General features: G+C 32.8%; 1 protein-coding gene across 3 annotated transcripts in view; it reads right to left on the bottom strand.

Annotated features, from left to right (window-relative positions):
* LOC105291170 (CD302 antigen) overlaps positions 1-19,886 on the bottom strand; it is a 107,106-nt gene that overhangs the window by 43,118 nt on the left and 44,102 nt on the right. For all 3 annotated transcript variants that reach the window (XM_011358799.2, XM_011358786.2, XM_023529947.1), the window contains exons 22-31: positions 19,074-19,179; positions 18,688-18,848; positions 13,946-14,075; positions 12,597-12,823; positions 8,735-8,900; positions 7,100-7,267; positions 5,932-6,048; positions 4,024-4,218; positions 1,557-1,783; positions 113-281 (exon numbers count right to left, since the gene is read on the bottom strand). In XM_011358799.2, coding sequence (XP_011357101.1) covers positions 113-281; positions 1,557-1,783; positions 4,024-4,218; positions 5,932-6,048; positions 7,100-7,267; positions 8,735-8,900; positions 12,597-12,823; positions 13,946-14,075; positions 18,688-18,848; positions 19,074-19,179 — 1,666 coding nt within the window. The remainder of the gene's footprint in view (positions 1-112; positions 282-1,556; positions 1,784-4,023; positions 4,219-5,931; positions 6,049-7,099; positions 7,268-8,734; positions 8,901-12,596; positions 12,824-13,945; positions 14,076-18,687; positions 18,849-19,073; positions 19,180-19,886) is intronic.

Below are 19,886 nucleotides of genomic sequence, written 5' to 3'. Positions count from 1 at the left end.
TTTATGAATAAACCTTATTCAAAATCTATAAAAATTCCTTTGAGCACTTAATCAAATGCATAAAACAAATGTCATTTTAGTAAATATAGAGTTATATGAAATCAAGTCTTACATTTTGTAGGTTTATAACAAATAGCACCATCTTTAACAGAGCTGCAATTTTCATGTTCCCAAATTCCTTTTGGAACCAAGAGAACACAATTTCCAGCAGATTTTTTTTCTTTCCATGGGATGTAGTCAAATGCACTGCCATCAGACCATTCAAAACTTGATTCACTTCCCTGTTTCGAGAATGATAGAGATAACCTGAATCTAGATGTATGACTTCAAAAGAACATAAAAAAAGAACATATATACTTTAAGAAATATTGGAATGGAGTGTTAATTTTTTGCTTACAAGTACTGGTCTGGACTTATTTGTAAAATCAGGAAGTTACTTTCGATGCATTGATTTGAAATATTTGAAACATTTGCTCTGGAACAATTTAAGTAGTATTTTACATCTAGAGACAGAATTACTACACTCTGCCTCTAGGTTTATTCTTTTTAAGAATGAGCTTATATAACACTTGAAATTAAATGACGTGCAAATGGCTTCCATTTGTCACAATTACAGATTTCAATCCCAACCTTGATATTATTCTAAATATTGTTTTTTTATGTTTTATATTTTTGTAGTTTGTGTCTCTGGCTACATTTTTTTTTTCATGTTATAAAAGCTGTCAAGCAGCAGGGGGCTAGAAGAGAAAAATACTTCCCAAGAAACTCATATGGGAAGATTATTTTTTATTTTTCCTTGATTTTATAATCCTAATTTACCATCCTTTGTTAAATTTCCTCACTTCGTTCTAAAGATTATTTAAATTAGACTTTCGTTTGTAATCTCAATAGATGTCTATTTTTGGTACACTAGACATTATTATAGGTACACAAATATACTCATTAGTAGGATTCGAATAGTGGCACAAAAGATGTCCTTACTAGCAGATTATTCTTAAACAGTGCTAATTTCTAGGGGGAAAGTGGGAAGAAAATATACATTTATTAGTCCTAATGTTAAAAATTTTATTTGGCACCTTATATAAATTTTTATGTTAATCTTCAATATAATCCTATATTAAGGAAAATATTATCATTCCAATTTTATAGATGAGGAAATAAATTCACAAAAGTTAAATAATTGCTCATGATCACCCAACATGTAAATGGAAGACCCACCATTAGTCCTGGAATTGTTTTTTTCTCATTCTGTGCTATTCCCTTTTGCCAGCTTTCCATTTGGTCTGTCCCCAACAGGTTACAGAATTGTTTAGATATTAATCTCCTGGGCACTCACAGTGTTTAGGGCAGCTGCAGTCTTAGCCATTTGCCGTACTGCACTCTACAAATATAATTTTCTATTTGTTCTTCGTTGTGAAGAGGTAAGAAAACATTATGCTATGCAAATAAAATCCCAGAACTTAATCTGATGTTATATTTTGAATTAATATTTTATGTTCATATTTCCAAATCTGTAACATATTAGGAAATTTTCTGGAAAACAAAACAATACTTACATCATGACTTGAGAGCCCAACCCATAGTGGAAATCCATCACGCTTTGCGATATCTTCCAGAAAGAGCTGGCCATTTTGGTCATGAACACTTGCCAGATGACCTCCACTTTGAGAACATATGTTTAATGCTTCATACCATGTTACTTTTTTTTGAATAACACTATAAATACCATCTTCATATGGAATAAACTGTGGCAGAGTAGTATTAAATTCTTCCTTGTAGTCGACTATAATATTAAATTAAGTGTTAGTGATTAAATTTAAATTATTCAAAATACACATTTTGGGTAAGACTGGTCATGTAGTGACTTTAAAAGTTGAATAAAACTGGATTTCTTATTTGGAAGGGCAGTCAAATTTATTTTTCTTTTTGCCATGGCACATATAACAGGCTCTAAAATATTACAGTTGTCTGTTTGATTAAAAAGAGGCATACATATCGTTTTTAATTGAAGGAGCTCACATATTAATTGGAGACAGAAAACGACACTTGAAATGAGGGCAAAACAATTATCCTCTAGAATATGTATGACTGACTGGAGAAGGAGAGATTCATAAATCAGGTATCCAGAGGTTAGGTTAGGTGAAATTAGGACTAAAAGGGAAAAAGGCAATCATAAAGTAAGCTCAAAACAAACAAACAAACAACAGCATTAACAAAACCACAACGATGAGGATATTTGAAAGGGACACAGGAGCCAAGTGAAAGAGCTCCCTATGGCCAAAGTTGGAACAAGGTGAGCAAAATATTAAATAAGATAGCATATTGAATTATCACCCAAATATAAAATAAATAACCATGAGCCCATACTGAATAAAATGGAGGAGAAGAGACAAACCTCTAGTGCAGTAGAATTCCAGATAATTTATTTAGATATTTTCCCCTTACACAAGTTAGGGATAACGTCTCACTCTGTAAGTGTGGACTGAGTACAGTGACTTCCTTACAAAGAGTACGGTATGGAAAGGGGGGGGACAAGAAGAACTTTGCAGTGGAGAAAGCTGAAAAATATTACCTAGAGCCAGATGATCAAGGTTAAAATCAACAGTGATGTCATGTTGGTAGAATATACCCTCATATGATGTGATGAAAATGATACTTTACCTCTGTGGTTTTCCCCTAAATACCAAACTCACAACCCCTATTTAATCATGAGGAAAAAAACCAGCCAACGAAAATTGAGGGACATGCTATAAAATATATGACCAGTGCTCCTTAAAACTGTCAAGGTCATCAAGAGCAAGAAAAGTCTGAGAAACTGTCATAGCCAAGACTAACCTAAGGAGACATGACGACTAAATATAATATGGTTTCCAGGATAGAATCCTGAACAGAAAAAGAATATTAAGTAAAAACCGAGAAAATCTGAATAATGTATAAACTTCAGTTAATAATAACCTATCAATATTGGTTTATTAGCTGTGACAAATGTACTATACTAATGTAAGTTGTCAACAGTAGGGGAAACTGGTTAGGGGATACATGGGAAGTCTATGTACTATCTTTGCAAATTTCCGTAAATCTAAAACTATTTTAAAATCAAAAGTTTATTAAAAATGTAAAAAAAAAAAAAGAAAGAAAGAAGGTGAAAGACTTCTTGGCAGGTAAAAACGATAAAGGTTAAAATGAGGACAGGCATACTCTGTACGTTGGGATAACTGGGATAATTGAGAGATTAGCCTGATAGAAAAAGATCCTTACTGAGCCAAGAATAGGGGAAAAAATGGGGGCTGGAATAAAGCCTAGAATTTTAGAAGAGACAGTGGTTTCTACAAAGTCTCAAAAGATTATATGGACTCAAAGTAATTGATAACAGAAAATCCCTGGAGATTGTTGATGGAAATGATGCTTTAAGAAGTTATTCTGTAGCACTATGAAGGGAGAAGATCAACTTGAATGTATGTGACCATTATAGGCTCCATGTTAGCAGAGGGATTAGAACAGAGTGGCCATAAAATAATACTTTTTAAGCTGTGAAAAAAATTTAAGCTGACATGCTTTTAAAAATAGATTTAAGGAATTAAGCAAGGTTGAGAGATATTCATTTTTAGCCTGGAATGTCAAAACTTTACCCAAACACACTTTCTTATTTATAAAAATCTTATCCATCCTTCAAAGCTCAACCAAATTTTACCTCTTCCACACAGTCTTTGTTTTCATTATTCCTGTTTTCATTGATCTCTTTTGACTTCTCAACAAATTTAAGCCTGTACCAAATAACCTAAGACTATTCTACATAAAACAACAATAAAGAAATCAGTGGTGTCTCCCCAACCACATTTTACTCCTAGAGAGAGAGACCATGGCACCAGGAACTGTCTTTTCTTCCTTTGTAACCTCTGTAGCACTCTCATAGGGCTGAAGACAGAGAAGGCGCTCAAAAAATCCAATTGCAAGATTCCCACTAGTGGAGCTAATGACCGTATATTCTCTTTCCCTAGAGTGGAACTATATTAGCATACTTACCCATTTCTATTTTACAAGCAAGAATGCTGTGCTGATAAAAGTAAGAAATGTCTTTAGTCCCATCAAAGGTATGAAAATCCCAGAAGCCATCAGTACTCAAGCCAGCAAAAAACTGGCCATTTTTTACATCTGGTCTTCCTGCTCTCCAGTGCGTATACGACAGCATGGTCTTATCAGACCACATAAGAGAATTACCTAGAGAAGAAACGTTTTTTCTACACTTAGAGATTAATTCAAAACTTGAATTATAGTTACGAAGTTAATATTTCAAACAAATCTTTTCTTTCTTCTTTCCCCACCTCCTAAAAGGTTGTATGATTATCTGTATCCCTCTAAAATATTTTCTGATTATAATAGTAAATTGTGCTTATTTTTAATTTGGAAAGGACAAATTATAAAACATGAAAATTAAAATTTGCTTAAAATTCCAATCCTGTAATAATTTTACATTTTATCTTTTATCAAATATTCACTTCTCCTAAATATACCTTTAATTGTAATGAAAATGAATGTAACCATGTTATAAAAAATAATATATTATAAAACTAGTCTCTTCTCTGGACCTAAACCATGCACAATTGTGCACATTTATGTCAACTGATTTTTGACAAGGGTGCCAAGACAATTCAATGGTGAAAGAATAGTTCCTGGGAGGACAGGGTATCTATCTACATGTAAAAAAAATGAAGGTGGACCCTTTCCTTTTATCACATACAAAATTAACTCAAAATAGATCATAGACCTAAATGTAAGAGCCAAATCTATAAAACTGTTAGGAGAAAACATAGGAGTACATCTTCATGACCCTTCTTATATATATACAATTGATAATACAATTCTCTGACTATACGGAAAGACATTAATTATTCACCTTAAATGACTGAATTGTATGATATGTGGCTATATTTCGATAAAGGTTTTGGAAAAACAAGTTACTAGGTCTATTAAAATTATGAATTGTTATGAAGAGTGATGTCATTATTACCTACACATAGCGCTTGTTATCCTGGTTATTTCTACCTTTCACTAACTGTCATCTCCTACGGCATCATACCTAACATCTGCCTTCAGCAGTAACACACCAGAAATACTGAACATATGATTCGGTTCTTGCTTGCTGCTTTATATCACCTCATGTCTCTCAGTCCCTGTTTTCCTCTCCCCAAATGTTAAAGTTATAATTTTCTGGGTAATATGATAGACGATGGTATATTTCTGAAGTTGCTATACAAAAGGGTCACTTTTTCACTTGTCTTGAAATATATTTCAGTTGACACGTGGTTTCTCTTAGCAATTTCTATGCATGGCCTTACTTTTGAAAAGTCAGAACTTTTTAAAAAACAAATCCTTAATCTCCGGATGTAAATTAAGCCAGTAAGAATTAAATTTAAATAAAATTTCTTGTTTGCTTAAAACATTTTTCTACAGGTTGCTCATATGTCTCTCTCTATATATTTAATAGAAATATTGTCACTCAGATATTTTATTAAAAAACAAGATGATTAAAAGAAAGCCTACAGATCTGAGAATGCTTTTCAGAATACAGAATACATTTTCAGTTGTTTCTGATAATATAATTAACAAAGTACATCAGAGGGTACGATTGAAATTTCTTAACTAAGCCCCTGGGTGTGGCTTGAACTGCTAGGAAAGAGTAGAGAAGGGAAATTATTTTCCACCATTTAACTCTAAGCTTGGTGGTAAAGGCATTTCAATGGCAGAGCAGAGACACAAAAGACATAGATAGCATAACTTGGTATTTATGTAAGTTATGTTAAGTGCATAATTATAATTTTATATATTGATAAACATATACTTTGAAGAACTATACTTTTATAGCTTGATAAGCAAGTAATTTATAACGAAGTCTGAATGTAAATACAGAAAATCAGCAGATTTACAACTTACTTTCATAAGTTAGGCCTAATATGACCCATGAAGCCACATAATTGAGGTGCAGAAGTTGCTCAAGAACAAAGTTATTCTCTTTTTCATCTCGAATACTCAGAATATGTGATTTTGAATCTGTTAAATAAAAAGTAGTCAATAATTTAAATAATTACTTATCTAGAACATTATTTTGTTTGACGGATTTAGAAAATTTTATTTCCCAGTTTAATATACACCCAAGCCTGAATGATAGCAGAAAATAAGAAAAATATGTCAATTAAAACTACCTTGTTGTACTAAAATGATTAGGTTAAGAAGTTTTTAAATATTTTGATGTTAAATTGGTCTTATAGAATAGTGACAAACTAGTAGATGAGTAGAGAATTTAAAACATCGATTCACTTCACCTTTCCCCATTCAAAGCTTACTTTGAGTTGATACAAACCCACCTATATTAATGACACATTGTCAAAGACTATAATAAATAAAAGCTCTTAAATGGGCTATAAGACAGGTTTTCCTCTTTCTTAGAGATCATATTTATATCAGAGTTAAAAAAGTTTGGTATTTTCCAAAGCGTTCCTCAGGAAATTAACAGGAGTTCCTCAGAAAAGGACTACATGGATAAGAGCAGTATTCTACATAGTACTTTGGGGAATAATGGTTTGACATTTTCCATAACAACTTTCCAGAAAGTTCATAGGTCCAATGTTCAGAAGTTATAAATCCTCAGTGGATCTCATAGAAAATATCTGAAGAGTTTTGAGAGCCGGAAGTGTGAAATATGTATTTCTTTTAAGCAGAACTGTTTCTTTGTGGCTTTTCCAAGCTTTCACCACTCAAACTAACCTATTTTCATGTTGCTCGCAGCCTAGTTTGATTTAATATCCAGTACTCTGCTCTCTAGTGTCATTTCTCTTCCTTTTAAAGCAGAACCCATTTTGTTTATTCTTGTAAAGACAGACTATTCTCTAATGGATGGGCAAAGAAAGAAGTAAATCTTATACGTTCCATTTTTAACTAAACACAAATTTTAATACACTGTCATTGATAATGTAGATATTAGGAGATGAGTATTTTTGAGATCTAGTTACAAGTGCTAAGTAGAAATATTTATAACACACTCAGGTGAGATTTTTAAAAAATGAGTATAATGTAATATACAATGACCTTATAATATACTTACTCAATTTCTGGCATCTAGAATGAACATCACCTTGTGTTCTCTCCATATACATATTCTTTGTTATCATGAAATTGTAGCAATAGTTCTGAAATGGTATCCATGGAGTATTTAAAACAGGAGATGGACATCGAACACTATTAACTGGTTTGACCTCTCTTTCAGTCTCATCTAGAAAAAGAATTAATGGTATAAATTCTCATTTTAGATAAAAATGTTAAATTCTGTTCATAATAATTAAATTTGATTTGTAGGAAATATTCAGGAAGCCAAGAAATAATAGCCTGGTGATGCTCGTCCCGCTTCTACTGAAATATAACATGACCTCTTAAAAGGTTTTTCTGTAGTAAAGAAATTATTTAACACAGTAATTTTCTTTCCCATGCTGTGGAATGGAAGAATGTTAAAAAAACGAGGTGCTATTAGGTTAAAAGTAGTTTCTGTCTTCCTGCATCTCCAAACTTCAAATACAAGAGGCCACTTCAGAGAAACTATACATATTAATAATAGGCATCTACTATAATACTGAGAATTCATCTTCAAGTTTCTGGTTTCTGAAATCTTCTCTAATTAAAAAAAAATGAAACACTGAAATGAAATATTTGATGTTATAAATAAGTTATGGCTTTAACCAAAGTAAACAGAAATAGTTTAAAATCTGAAATTAAAAAAATTCGATTACGGCTTTTTTTTTCATTTTGTGAAAAGGCCACATTCAAGAAGCTGCAACTATAGATATGCTCTACTCAAAAACAATCAAACTGTTTTAGTATGTGGTAGGGACCATTCAGAGTCTCTCTCAGGTCACAACTACTCCCTTTGTCTGTGAAGTTGTATCTTTTTTTTTTTTTACCCCAAACCCTCAAATGTGGACCCCTGGCAGTCGTAAACCACTTTCCCTGCTGAACTAGAGTATGCATATTTGACTCAAGCTGAGGCTTTCAGATTCTCTCTAAGAAGCTGAAAAATGGAATTCAGAGACAGTCAATTCATCTCCAGCTGTGGTTATAATTGAAAGCTGCAGAGCTGCCATGTTTTACCATGTGCAGAGAGAAGCAGAAAGTATATAAAGAGAAGAAGGCAGATCCATCGAGAGAAACTGAAAGGATGAGTAGAAGACAATATCTCTTGGGTCCTGATTCCCATTCAGTTTCTGATTCCTATTCCACGTGAAGCTTAGTCCTATCCCCAGTTTTGAAGATCTAAATTTCCTTTTTGGCTTAAGCAAGCTTGAGCTGGTTGCTGTTACAACCGAATGGAACTTAACAGTGACTCATAGAAGAAATTTTAGTTGTTAAGAATTATAAAAGGTTTCTCACAAATAATAAGTTTTCTATAAGAATGTAAACACAAAATATACGTAAAATGAGGCTAATGGGGACTTCAAACTAAAAAGTCAATTATCAGTATGCACTGACAAAGATAAACATGTCTAAAATAACAAATTAATGACAAAATATTTAATATATAATAATTCTACTCAAATACTAATTTTCACAATAAATTTTGTTGTAAAAAGGACATGATTATCATTTCTTTAATTTCAAAAACCAAATTTGAGAAAACCACTCCCCCAAAATTTCACTACTCATCAGACTGATAGTAATTTAAGAATTAAAATATTTGCATTTAGCATACTTCCTGGATAGTAGCAAATAGCACCCGGTTGATTAGCATCGCAATCAGATGTTTTCCAGAATCCATCAGTGTCTAATAATACACAGTCCTCAAGCTGCTCATTACTTTCAGCCCAGCGAGTAAATTGAAGATATTTCCCATCTGACCAATCGAAGTTGAGTTCATCCTGCAAGGGACAGAAATGCATTTCAAGTGGCAATACCTCACGTTATCCTTTTTGTATTACGTTGGCCCTCATTGTCAACCTAATGACTTTTAATTTTAACTTATATTTAACACACTTACACAGCACTTACTGTGTGCCGGGCACTGTTCTAAGTGCCTCATAAATATTAACTTATTTAATAGTAATAACAACCATATGAGATAAATACTATTATTATAGCCATTGTACAGATAAGGAAACTGAAGGCATATAACATGCACAAAGGTTACAAAGAATACAAACCGCAGTGCCGGGATTCTAATCCAGGCCATTAGGCCCTAGCGTCCATGGTCTGAATTATAATGCTTCGCTGCCTCAAACATAATTGGCACTGTGGGTTGTTGCAATCAGAAAGCTAAAATGAAATGAAGACCACCATAAGCCCCGATAGAGACGATATATAGTTGTGGAAAGAGTATGGGCTTAAAAAAAAAGGAAAAAGAAAAGAAAGAAAGAAAGAATATGGGCTTCAGAGCTAAGCATACCCAGTTTTTGAATTCTGGTTCGGTCACTTATTAGTTTTTGATTGTGAGTTTACCTCGCCAAGTTTTTATCCCCTCATCTATTAAATGGATGTGACACTTAACCTCATGGCTGGAATTAACGGGATAACATGTATACAACACATAACTCAGTGACTGGCTTTTATACAAAAAAACTACGTAAATGTTAGCTCCCTTCTTCTTAACCCTTCATACCTCGTGGATCTCACACCACTGTTTTCACTCTTGTCTTTAGGGAGAGTGTCCTTATTCACTGTATTTTATTGTACACTCAAAAAAGTCTGTGAATATCTGTCTTTATATCCTGACAAGGTCCTGATCACCCACTTATCTTGGGAGATGCTTTACAGAGCAGGTACAGAAGTCTAGAAGATGTATTGTAGGGCATGGCCCTGTCTGAGCGTCTCCACGGTGCTGTCAGAGCACCAGGCCCCACGCAATGACCCACGGAGCTAAGCTTTCCTGAGGTTCAAGGCAATTTTGCATCACTGGTTTATTGGAATATCGGGAAAAGGCTCCATACAGTCTCCTTTGTGGACCATAAATAGCAAACATGGTCAAGTCTCAATACCACCAGTGTTTCATTCTGATTTGTTCTCCACCAGCATTCCAGTTGTAACCTTGTGACTCTTTAATCCCCAGGTAATATGGCCTCAGATGTGGCCTGGATTCTGTCCCCTTGCTATATTCCCACCTAATCTGGGTCCCTGGGCCTTTGGAATTTGTATCCCTCGTAGATAAATCGTCCCACATCTTCTATCCCCACTAAATACTAAATCTCTTTATTAAGACTATATGTACCCTTTTACTAAATTTTTGACCTTAAGTAACATCCGTCTTTCCAAGAGAATAATTTACTTTCAGTGCCTGCAAGGCAAGGCTGTTTGTTTTTCAAATACCAGAGGGCTATGAGAATGGGGTAGTCAGTAATTTTATCTTTCAGTCATTTCCTTTGAGGTTTATGTCCTTCTTATCATTGCAAACTCCCAGATTCCCTTCCTTTTTCTGACACTCAGTGAGAATCTGGACCCCTTGCTCCCCTCTGACATTCACTAAGGAGATGTGCCATGCTTGCTCTGCCCCCTGGTCCTACCACTGATTTAGGAATGTCTGTGCCCGTGCAGGTGACTCACCCAGTTCCCAAGCCTTCTTGACTTCCTCTACTTCTACATATTTTCACTTCTCTGTACTTGAGTGACCCACTGCCACAGTCATACTCTAGATTTATTTAACCCAGAACTGCTGCACTGCAGACATTGTAAATATGTCTTCATTAAAGCCAACATCATTTCCTGCATGAATTTCTTCTACAAGAAACTATAACTGTTCTCCTACCTCTAGATCGTTCACTACTTCCCCCACCTTCTGCCAAGTAGTTTTTCTTAAGTAAAAATTTGATATTGTTGCTACCATGTTTAAAATCTTTCTATATCTTCACATTGTTTTCAATGTCAAGTTTTATTTATTTGTTCCATAAATTTAAGAAAGCTTATGCAAATACATAATAAACAACTACATAGAATCTTTTAAAGAGTGAAAGGAAAAAGAGAAACAGGTGAAGATTGAAAATAGGATAAGAAACAAGACCCAAATCATTAAGTGAGGAGAAAAAGCTACTAAACAGTATGGATTCAATTGTCTTAAAAAATAAATACTTGTATATAAAAAAATAACTTGAAGAATATAACCCAATGATAAAACCACATTTATCGCTAGGTACTGAGATTACATATGATTTAAATATTTTTCTTTCAATTTACTATAACTACAAATTTTCTACAGTGACAATATTTTTTTGTTTCAAAAGGTTTAACAAAATATAATAACATTCCTATGCTCGCGAGAGACACAATGATGGGTTTCACGTGATACCAAACACCGAGGAGGAAGTAAAAAAGCAATGTTATGAAGAAACTGATACTGTGAGGTCTGGGGAAGCAGCTGATGATGTGGCTTTATTTGTGGGTAAATTTTAAAATATCCAGAGTCTTGGAGAAACTATTCTTCAGGCAATTTCTAAATATTACTTCTTTTAATCGAGCTTCTGGTAACTGCTGGTGATGAATCCAAAGGAATACAAAGTTTTTCAAAAATAATGTTTACTTCTGAATTTGTATTCCAGTTTAGCTCTTGGTTTGTGCTAGGACTAAATTGTCTTCAATCACATTTTCTCCATGCAGCCCTAAAACCATCTTGGTATATTGAGGGTTATCCTAAGGTACACATAACTTAGGTTTGCTTCATAATGCAATGGACTCCTCTCTCCTACTCTGCCAATTACCTTCTCTCTGAGAGTGGATCAGGAATACTGGTCCAGGCGACATTTACCTAACTAGGGCTTCATCAATCACGCACCATACAGATGCAAGGGGCAAAAGTCACATCACAATCTTTGTAAATGGCAACCCCTGTGTAGTGTACGATGCTTGCAGCCTTATACAACAGCCTTATATTCTACCCTTCAATAAATTTCAGTGGGCAGAAGTATTACATACAAGGCCTAGAAAAGAGGCAAAAATGGCCTATAATGCTGAGAGAAATACTACAGCTTTATTTTAAAAATCCTTATTAATTATAACCAAAAATTTCAGTAGCATAAATATTCCCATTTGTGCTTCATGTATGTAGTTTAGTGTTGGGAATTAACAGACTAGCATTCCTTGCTAGGCTATGAAATGAATGAGCGGTACCCACGACATCTATCCAGGATCAGGACTTGAGAGATGTGTCAAAACACTTTTCTAATCCTTTCTTAGAGTGACCTAATTTCACTCTGCTGATTCTGAAAGGGATAAAAAGGACGCTTCAACACCATCCATAGTGCTTCTACATACACGACCTCATCTGATTTTTTAATTCCTCCCTTCGTTGGCTGAAGAGACATGGCTGTTCCTGATTCCAGCTCAGTCTTTCACTGGAGTAAATAAAAAGGAGTGCTCATCTAAATATGTCCACTAGAACTTTTACTTAATCTAAACAATAAAGCACCAGATCTTTCAGCAGTGGAGAAACGACTGCCACTGAAAATGATGTACTTTACAAAATTCATTCACTATAGTAAGGTTTTATGATGTCCTTTCTTCTAGTCTTAAATGAGGGCTGTTGTGAGCAGTAAAAAAATGTCAAATCCTTGCAGTTGGGACTGAAAACTTACGTCTTGACTGGAGAGTCCAATCCATAAAGAAGCATTATGAAGGACCGCCTGCACAGTCAGGAATGCCTGCTGGTAAGGATCTGTGATGCTCACCAGGCGCATGTTATTTTTCTGACACTCTCTTAGAGCATCGGACCAGGTTAGAGTCTTCAGGATTATTTTGTACAGATTATTTAGATACTTTACAGTTTCTGAAGTATTCTGCAAGGTCTGTCTGCCTTCAATTTCTGTGTGTAAAAGAAAAATGAAATATAAAAACCACCCATTCTGCAAGTCATAGGACATTTGTTCAAAAATTTCCCTATAATGTGTTTTAGAAATTACTTATCTATTCATGTGTTTTAGATTTGGGGTGGAAGAACTATGTATGCCTTTCTTCATACCTTAGGTAAAATGTATGAGCCACAACATTTGTTTTCTAAAATCAGAAGAAAATTCCGTTTTAGTTGATTTTACTTAGGAAGGAGAAAAGTTATAAATAAAAGTAGTCTGTGATAAGATTACGATTTCAGGTTGGTGTCAAATACTTCCTTTGTTTGAACTGCTTCAACAAGAGAAGGTGTTAGGTGTTTTATTACAAGGTTTTCTTCTGGGAGAGCTCCCATGAAGAAAGGAACAGAACCATCCACAAGAGGATATATTTTAATTATTGCTTTACAGTACTTTTCTAAATAAGGCAGTTAATAAAAGTATGAGACAAACAAGCAAAGATTAATTTGATGAAAATGTTTTTCAGAAGTACATAATCTACTTGAGGTTCTCATTATATAACCAAGTTTTTTTTTAAATTATTTGTTAAAAAATGATTGTGATCAATAAAATAATTTAATGCCCTTTAAAAATATCTTTTTGAAAATATGGGTGATTTCTATTTTTAAGTACACATTTTATTTTTATTTGGATTATAGGCAGTCATAGATAATGATCCGCTTATAATGCTTCACATCTTTGTATTATTGTTAAATTTAACTGTGAATGTTCATACTGAATTCAATTAAAAACATAAAGATTTTTCTCCTCCTTTTCCCATGATAGAAAGTAAAATCTGAAAAATGCCAGGGTAGAAAGAAGAATAAAATACAACTTATAATCATTATTCAACTCTTATTAACAAAGTCTGTCTAATACTTAATTTTGAGTTTTAATTAAATATGGCAATGATGCTTGAAAAAAATTACATTCCATTTGAGATAATGTTACTGAGCCAATATGAATTTAGTCATTCTGAAATTTTAAGGAAGCTATATGATTATAAATTAATATTAATTAATTTATAAGATTTTTGTGAAAAAGTACTATGCATAGCTAACAGCATAAAATACCATAGTTATCTAGATAACAATCTATACCTGAGTATTTCTGACAGAGAGACAGAGTATGGTGTTCACTGCAAGAAGTAAAATTCCATGTTCCAGTAAAAGGTGAATTTCGGTGGTTGAGCATTAGGGCACAGTGGTAGCGGGACTCTTCATCAAAAATCTAAACAAAAAGGAAAATAAGTAAAGCAATCATGAAACTAACAGTTTGAAGATCTTAGCAAAAAAACTTTATATATCAACCTGAATTTCTCCTCCTATAAAAAATTCCATTAAGAAGCTGACCATGAAATCTCTAAGAAAATCCTGATAAACTTCCAAAGCATGAGAAAAGAGCAATTAACTTTAGAAATTACAAAACAAAGTAGTGGCAATATTGAAAACTATATTTTCAAAACAGATAAAGAAAAAGTGTTTGAATGAGACAAAGCACAATTATACTAATATTTAATACTTGGCTTTCATTCCTGACATTTCAAGTAAGCGAAGAAGTAATGATTATTAACTCAATTTATTAGATGTTTATAAACTTTTTATAATGACAAATTGTGTACCATACAATAGGGAACTCACCTTAAAGCTTTGGTCCTATACTAGTCACTATAAAAACTTCCATAAATAAAAGTATCTATCTATATTTTATTCTCTGACCACAAATCAATAATACTAGACATGAAAACTTTTTTGAAATATAGTCCCTATACTTTTCTCTATGTTTGACACATAACACACTTAGAAAAATAAGAAAAGCTTATTCCAGCAGATACAGATTAAAAAACAACACATAAGCACACGCTACTCAATAAACATTAAACCAAAAATAAAAAAATAAATACGGGAAAGAATAATATGAGCATTTACAAGGAATATGAGTAAAATTTTATGTGGAGGCAAACATGTATTATTTAAATGTACTATTTATTTATTTATTCATTCATTCATTTAATAAATGTACTATCTTATAAAGAAAAGATGGACTATGATTAGAAAATCAGCAAAAATGTAACTCCAAGGAAAACAGGATAGAAAAATGTAGTAGTATTGGTAAATGCATCTCAAGCAATAAAGGTAGAGGGTGAATAGGGAGGAGAAAACCAGTAACATATATCAGTTTTTGTAAATCTCTAAATAAGAGAAAGGAAAAATTATCGAAATAAGATCTGGAGATTTAAAAAATAGCATATGAAACTTCATTCTAATACATTTAAAAATCTAAATAAAATAAATAAGTTTCTTGAAAAATACAAATTAGCATAATTGTTTTAAGGAGAGGTACGAAAAACACACTGTAATATTAACTTTGGAGAAAATTAAAAATTAATAATAAATAGCTCATTTTAAAAACTATGTGTCAGGTACTGTGCTAAAAGCTTTAAAAGAATTGTCTTTTGTAATCCTCACATTGTATTGCAGGTTCAACAGTAACAGATGAAACATTACAGACGAAAAATTGAAGCTTAAGAAAAGTTAAGTGAACTTCCAAAGGCATACTAAATGTCTGAATGGTGTTCAAACTCAGACAATCCGACTCAAGAATTTAGGCCATTGACTACTTCATTAAATCCTTTTATTAATAAAAACGATCTCTGGAAAGGGTTCTAACAGCACATGATTCTAATGTGATTCCTTCAAACTCTCAGGGAAAGGTAATTCCCTAGGGTGAGTCCTAGTTTTAAAACACAAAGGTAGGAAGCTATCCAGTTTATTTTATGAAGCTCACATAATCAGAAAAAAAATCTGACAATATGGCATAAAAAAAATTTACTCTATAAATAGAGATGAAAATGTACCCAAATAAAATTCTAACAAATCTAATTCAGTAGAATAGTAAAATAATAATCTACTCTGAGCAACTAGATTTTTATGACAAGAAGATAAAGATGATTTAATATAACATCTATTAATGTGTTATACCACATATCAATAGGCCTAACCAAAAAAAAAAAAACGTATGACAATTTCAAAAGATGCTGGAAACAAGTTTTTAAAAATCCAGTACTTATTCCTTAATAAAGATCCTAAATAAGCTAGTTATAGAATGATATATCTCAAACGAGAGTCAGCATCATATACATGTAATAATGAAAGATGGCAGAAAGTTCTGTTGAAGTCTAGATCATGTCTAAGATGGTGTTTATTACTCCTGGTACTACCACATTTCTAGAATTCCTACCATATGTAGTGAAACGTGAACTGCTATTTGCAAATTATGACTGTCTAATTAGGAACCCTAAGAATGTCTAGTGAAAAACTCTGAGAAGTAATAAGAACTTTTAGTAAGATGAATGCCTATGAAATAAATATATAAAAATCCCCAAACAACAGCTTTTCCATATATCAGTAAAAAAATGAAGAAAAACCTGTCATTCTCAATGGCATTAAGAGAACTCCTACAAAAACTTCACTGAAAGATTTAAAGGAAGACTTGAATAAATACCATATTCTTAAGTTAGAAGGTCAATAAAAAGGTCCCTAAAATATCAAATTCTCATAGAAGTTTACTTAATTGCTTTGATTGACTAAATCAAATTGACTAAATAATTGTGGTTTGTCTGGAAGAATAGGCAAGAATAGCTAAAAATACTTTAAAGTCGTATAATAAAAGACAACTAATCCTATTATATTTTTAAATATAGCAAAATTATAGTATTTAGATCAGTGAATATATCTTATACACACATAGTTCACATATATAATAAAGGAGGCATCCTATATTGCTTTTAACAAATGGAAGTATATGCAATAAATAATGCCAGACAATTGGCTAGGATTAGGGAAAAGGATTATGTAGTCATTGACAATATACACCATATACCATGGCTATATCATGCCATTAGAAATAAAAGACAACCCATAAAACAAAACAAAGAAAATATAGGCATACATTTAACTACCATTAACATGATGGACTTTCCAACATAAAAGTAATAGAGGAAAAAAAAAAGAAAAGAAACAGATTTGAACATATATACATGCACAAAACCAAAACATTTCTGTAATATTTTTGGTATTCAAATTTAAAGAAAAAAACCTAGGGAAATATTTGCAATAAACACAAGAAACACAGGGTCAGCACATTTAATATTTACACAGTCATAAATTTAGTAAGAAATACATGAAGGTTTTGATAGAAAAATGAACAAAGAATAAAAATATTTACCCTTGATGAAATTCAAATTATTATTGAATTTATAGAGGCTCATTTTTATTAGAAATCAGAGAAATATAAATGAAAATATAATATAGTCTAAACTACCAAATTAGCAAGAATTTCTAGAAGATAATGCTCCTTAGAGGCAATGTAGTTGAGAAGCTAAGAATGTTCCCTCTGCAGACTCTTGGACCTGGATTTATTGCTGACTTTGCACGGATAGGCTCTGTGTCACTGGCAAGTCACATGTCTGTCCCTGGATTTCTAAGATAAGAAAGGAATAACAGACGTTTCCACATCTATTGTGCAGATTAAATGAAATAATGCATGTGATGCATTAGCAGAGTGTCTGACAAATATTATTAGCTGATCAACAAATGTTAGAAATTATTAGTATGGGGGTATGGATAGAAGGGCCGACACAATATACTGCTGATAAAAATACAAACTCATAAACTTTTCTGGAAAGAAATTTGGTAACCAGAACTTTATAACTATTTATTTATTTTGGACCTGGCTATATGACTTCCAAGCCTTAAGGAAGGTAACCTGAAATATAAACAAAGATTATGCATAGAGATATTCACCGAAGCACTATTTAAGATTATGTAAAACTGAAAATCTAAATACCCACCATTATTTTGATAAAGAAATACTTGCAACCATTAATACTATGGGTCGTGGTTAAAAGTTTATAAGCTACTGGCCTAAGTAAGTGTAAGTGGGATAAGGGTTGATATTTTTCTTTACTGTGTTTACTTCTCTATAACTGTCAAATTTTATATAATAACTAAGGACTATTTTGATATTTACTTGGTACATAATTACATATGATTCAGAATTCTCTTTGCCATCATCAACTCTGAGCAAAGTTACATTGCATTAGGAACATCAACTGATTATTATCTAGGATGTATTTTTGGAATTAGACTTTAAAGTTAATTTCTTAATCTCTGCCTTTTGTGCTAAAGGTGGTGTGTATCCAGCAAATAGGGAGGATAGAAGCAATGGGCAGCAATCTCATGGTATAGATTAACTATTGTTAATATAATGTCTTCTTCCCTTCTACAGCTTCTTTACATTTAGCCCTTAGGGAAAAATGATCACTAATCACCAATTTTGTACTTTTTGCCTCAGGAGACTGAAGCTGACAGCTTCAAATCCCAAAATGTTAAGTAAAGCGTTTAAAATTGCCTCTATTTGAAACTCACTACTTGATGGTTTTACATGGCTGTGAATTAAGTGCAATGGATCCGATGCTATTGTGAAAAACCAGGACATACATATGAAGGTTGGGGAGGTTCCTGTTTTTCTTCTTCTTGTGACAGCTGTATTGAGATATAACTCAAATATGAAATAATTCACTCATTTAGAACATATATTTTATAGTTTTTAGTATATTTATTACCCCAATTGATTTTAGAACATTTTCACCCATATCTTTTCACCATCACCCCCAATTCTTCCATCTTTCTTAGCCTCTGGCAATCAATAATCTATGGCCTATTCTGGATATTTCATGTAGATAGACTCACAAAATAGACTCCTGTTCTTAATCCAATAATTTATGGAAGACTTGAGGATTTCAGAGAGCTACATAGGTAATTAATTCAAAAAAGCTTACATTTGTTGGTATTCTCAGCCTCCGACCAACCAACAATGGGTGAAAGTTACTGTATGTCATCTCTCTGTCATCTATCCATTTGTTTATTCTTTCATAGGCTGTCCAGCGCAAACCAATCCATAAAGCAGCTTCCATATCTGGAAGCAAGGATGTAATAAAATCTGTCGGGAAGAGATTTTTAAAAAGCATTTGACTTATTCAAATTAAAAGTATACTAAAAATGTCAACAAATACCTCTTGCTTAGCTACCAAGACAGTCTTTCACCTACTCTATAAAAAAAAGTAATTTAACAAGATTTTTAACATATGTTAATTTCCCTCAGCCTCCTAAAACTCACTTAGCCCTAAAATCAGAATAAATCATATTTCCAAAACAATTCTGCTACCTTGTTCTCTCTGGTTCAAGACTGTAGGAAGGGTGCCGCCATAGGTGTGACAAGTGTTGCTTGCTTCAGAAAATGTAAGAGACTTGGGTTTGATCTTTAGAAAACACTGCAAACAAAGAACATATATGAAGCATTAGTTTCCAGACATGGGAAAGCTCACATAGGAAATAAATGCCTCATCTTTCAAAAGACTGATAATTTTTGGTCTGTGAAACATGGAAATTTACAAAGTAGTACTGTAAAAATGCAGATCTACACTCTCAATTTAAACAACTGAAGAGTGGTCTTCAAACCATTTTTTTAAATCTCCCATTTATCGAGTGCTTCCTCTGCGCTGAACAGTTTGCATAGTATCATCTCATTTAACTTTTACAACAAATGGGGAAATTGAAGCATATGGAAGTTACATTTACCCATAAGTAAAATATCCATACAATGGTATGGTCAGCATTTAGATTCTGTTACATGTGATTTCAAAGTCTGTACTCTTAATCATCACCTTCTTATACAAAAAAAACCTCACGCTTTTAAAGAAATTATCTCCATGTCCCTTGCCAGAATATTTTAATTCAAATTTCTATCAACCGTGTAAATTAATTTAGTCTCAGTACCTTGGGGAAAAAAAGACTGTCCTAATTTTAAAAAGTCAAAATACACAGCTAATATTTTAACTTACTACAGATGCTTTCAGCTGTCAGATACATCTCTCCCTTTTTCTTCTGATATTATGATCATGTTAGTGTGGAGTAAAATGTTCCAAATTGTGTTCCTTGAAACATTCTACAAAATGTTTTTATTTTATCCTCATTATAG

The sequence above is a fragment of the Pteropus vampyrus genome, unplaced genomic scaffold (genome assembly GCF_000151845.1).
Source record: "Pteropus vampyrus isolate Shadow unplaced genomic scaffold, Pvam_2.0 Scaffold2, whole genome shotgun sequence".
Lineage (NCBI taxonomy): Eukaryota > Metazoa > Chordata > Mammalia > Chiroptera > Pteropodidae > Pteropus > Pteropus vampyrus.
This window is presented reverse-complemented; position numbering and strand designations above follow the sequence as displayed.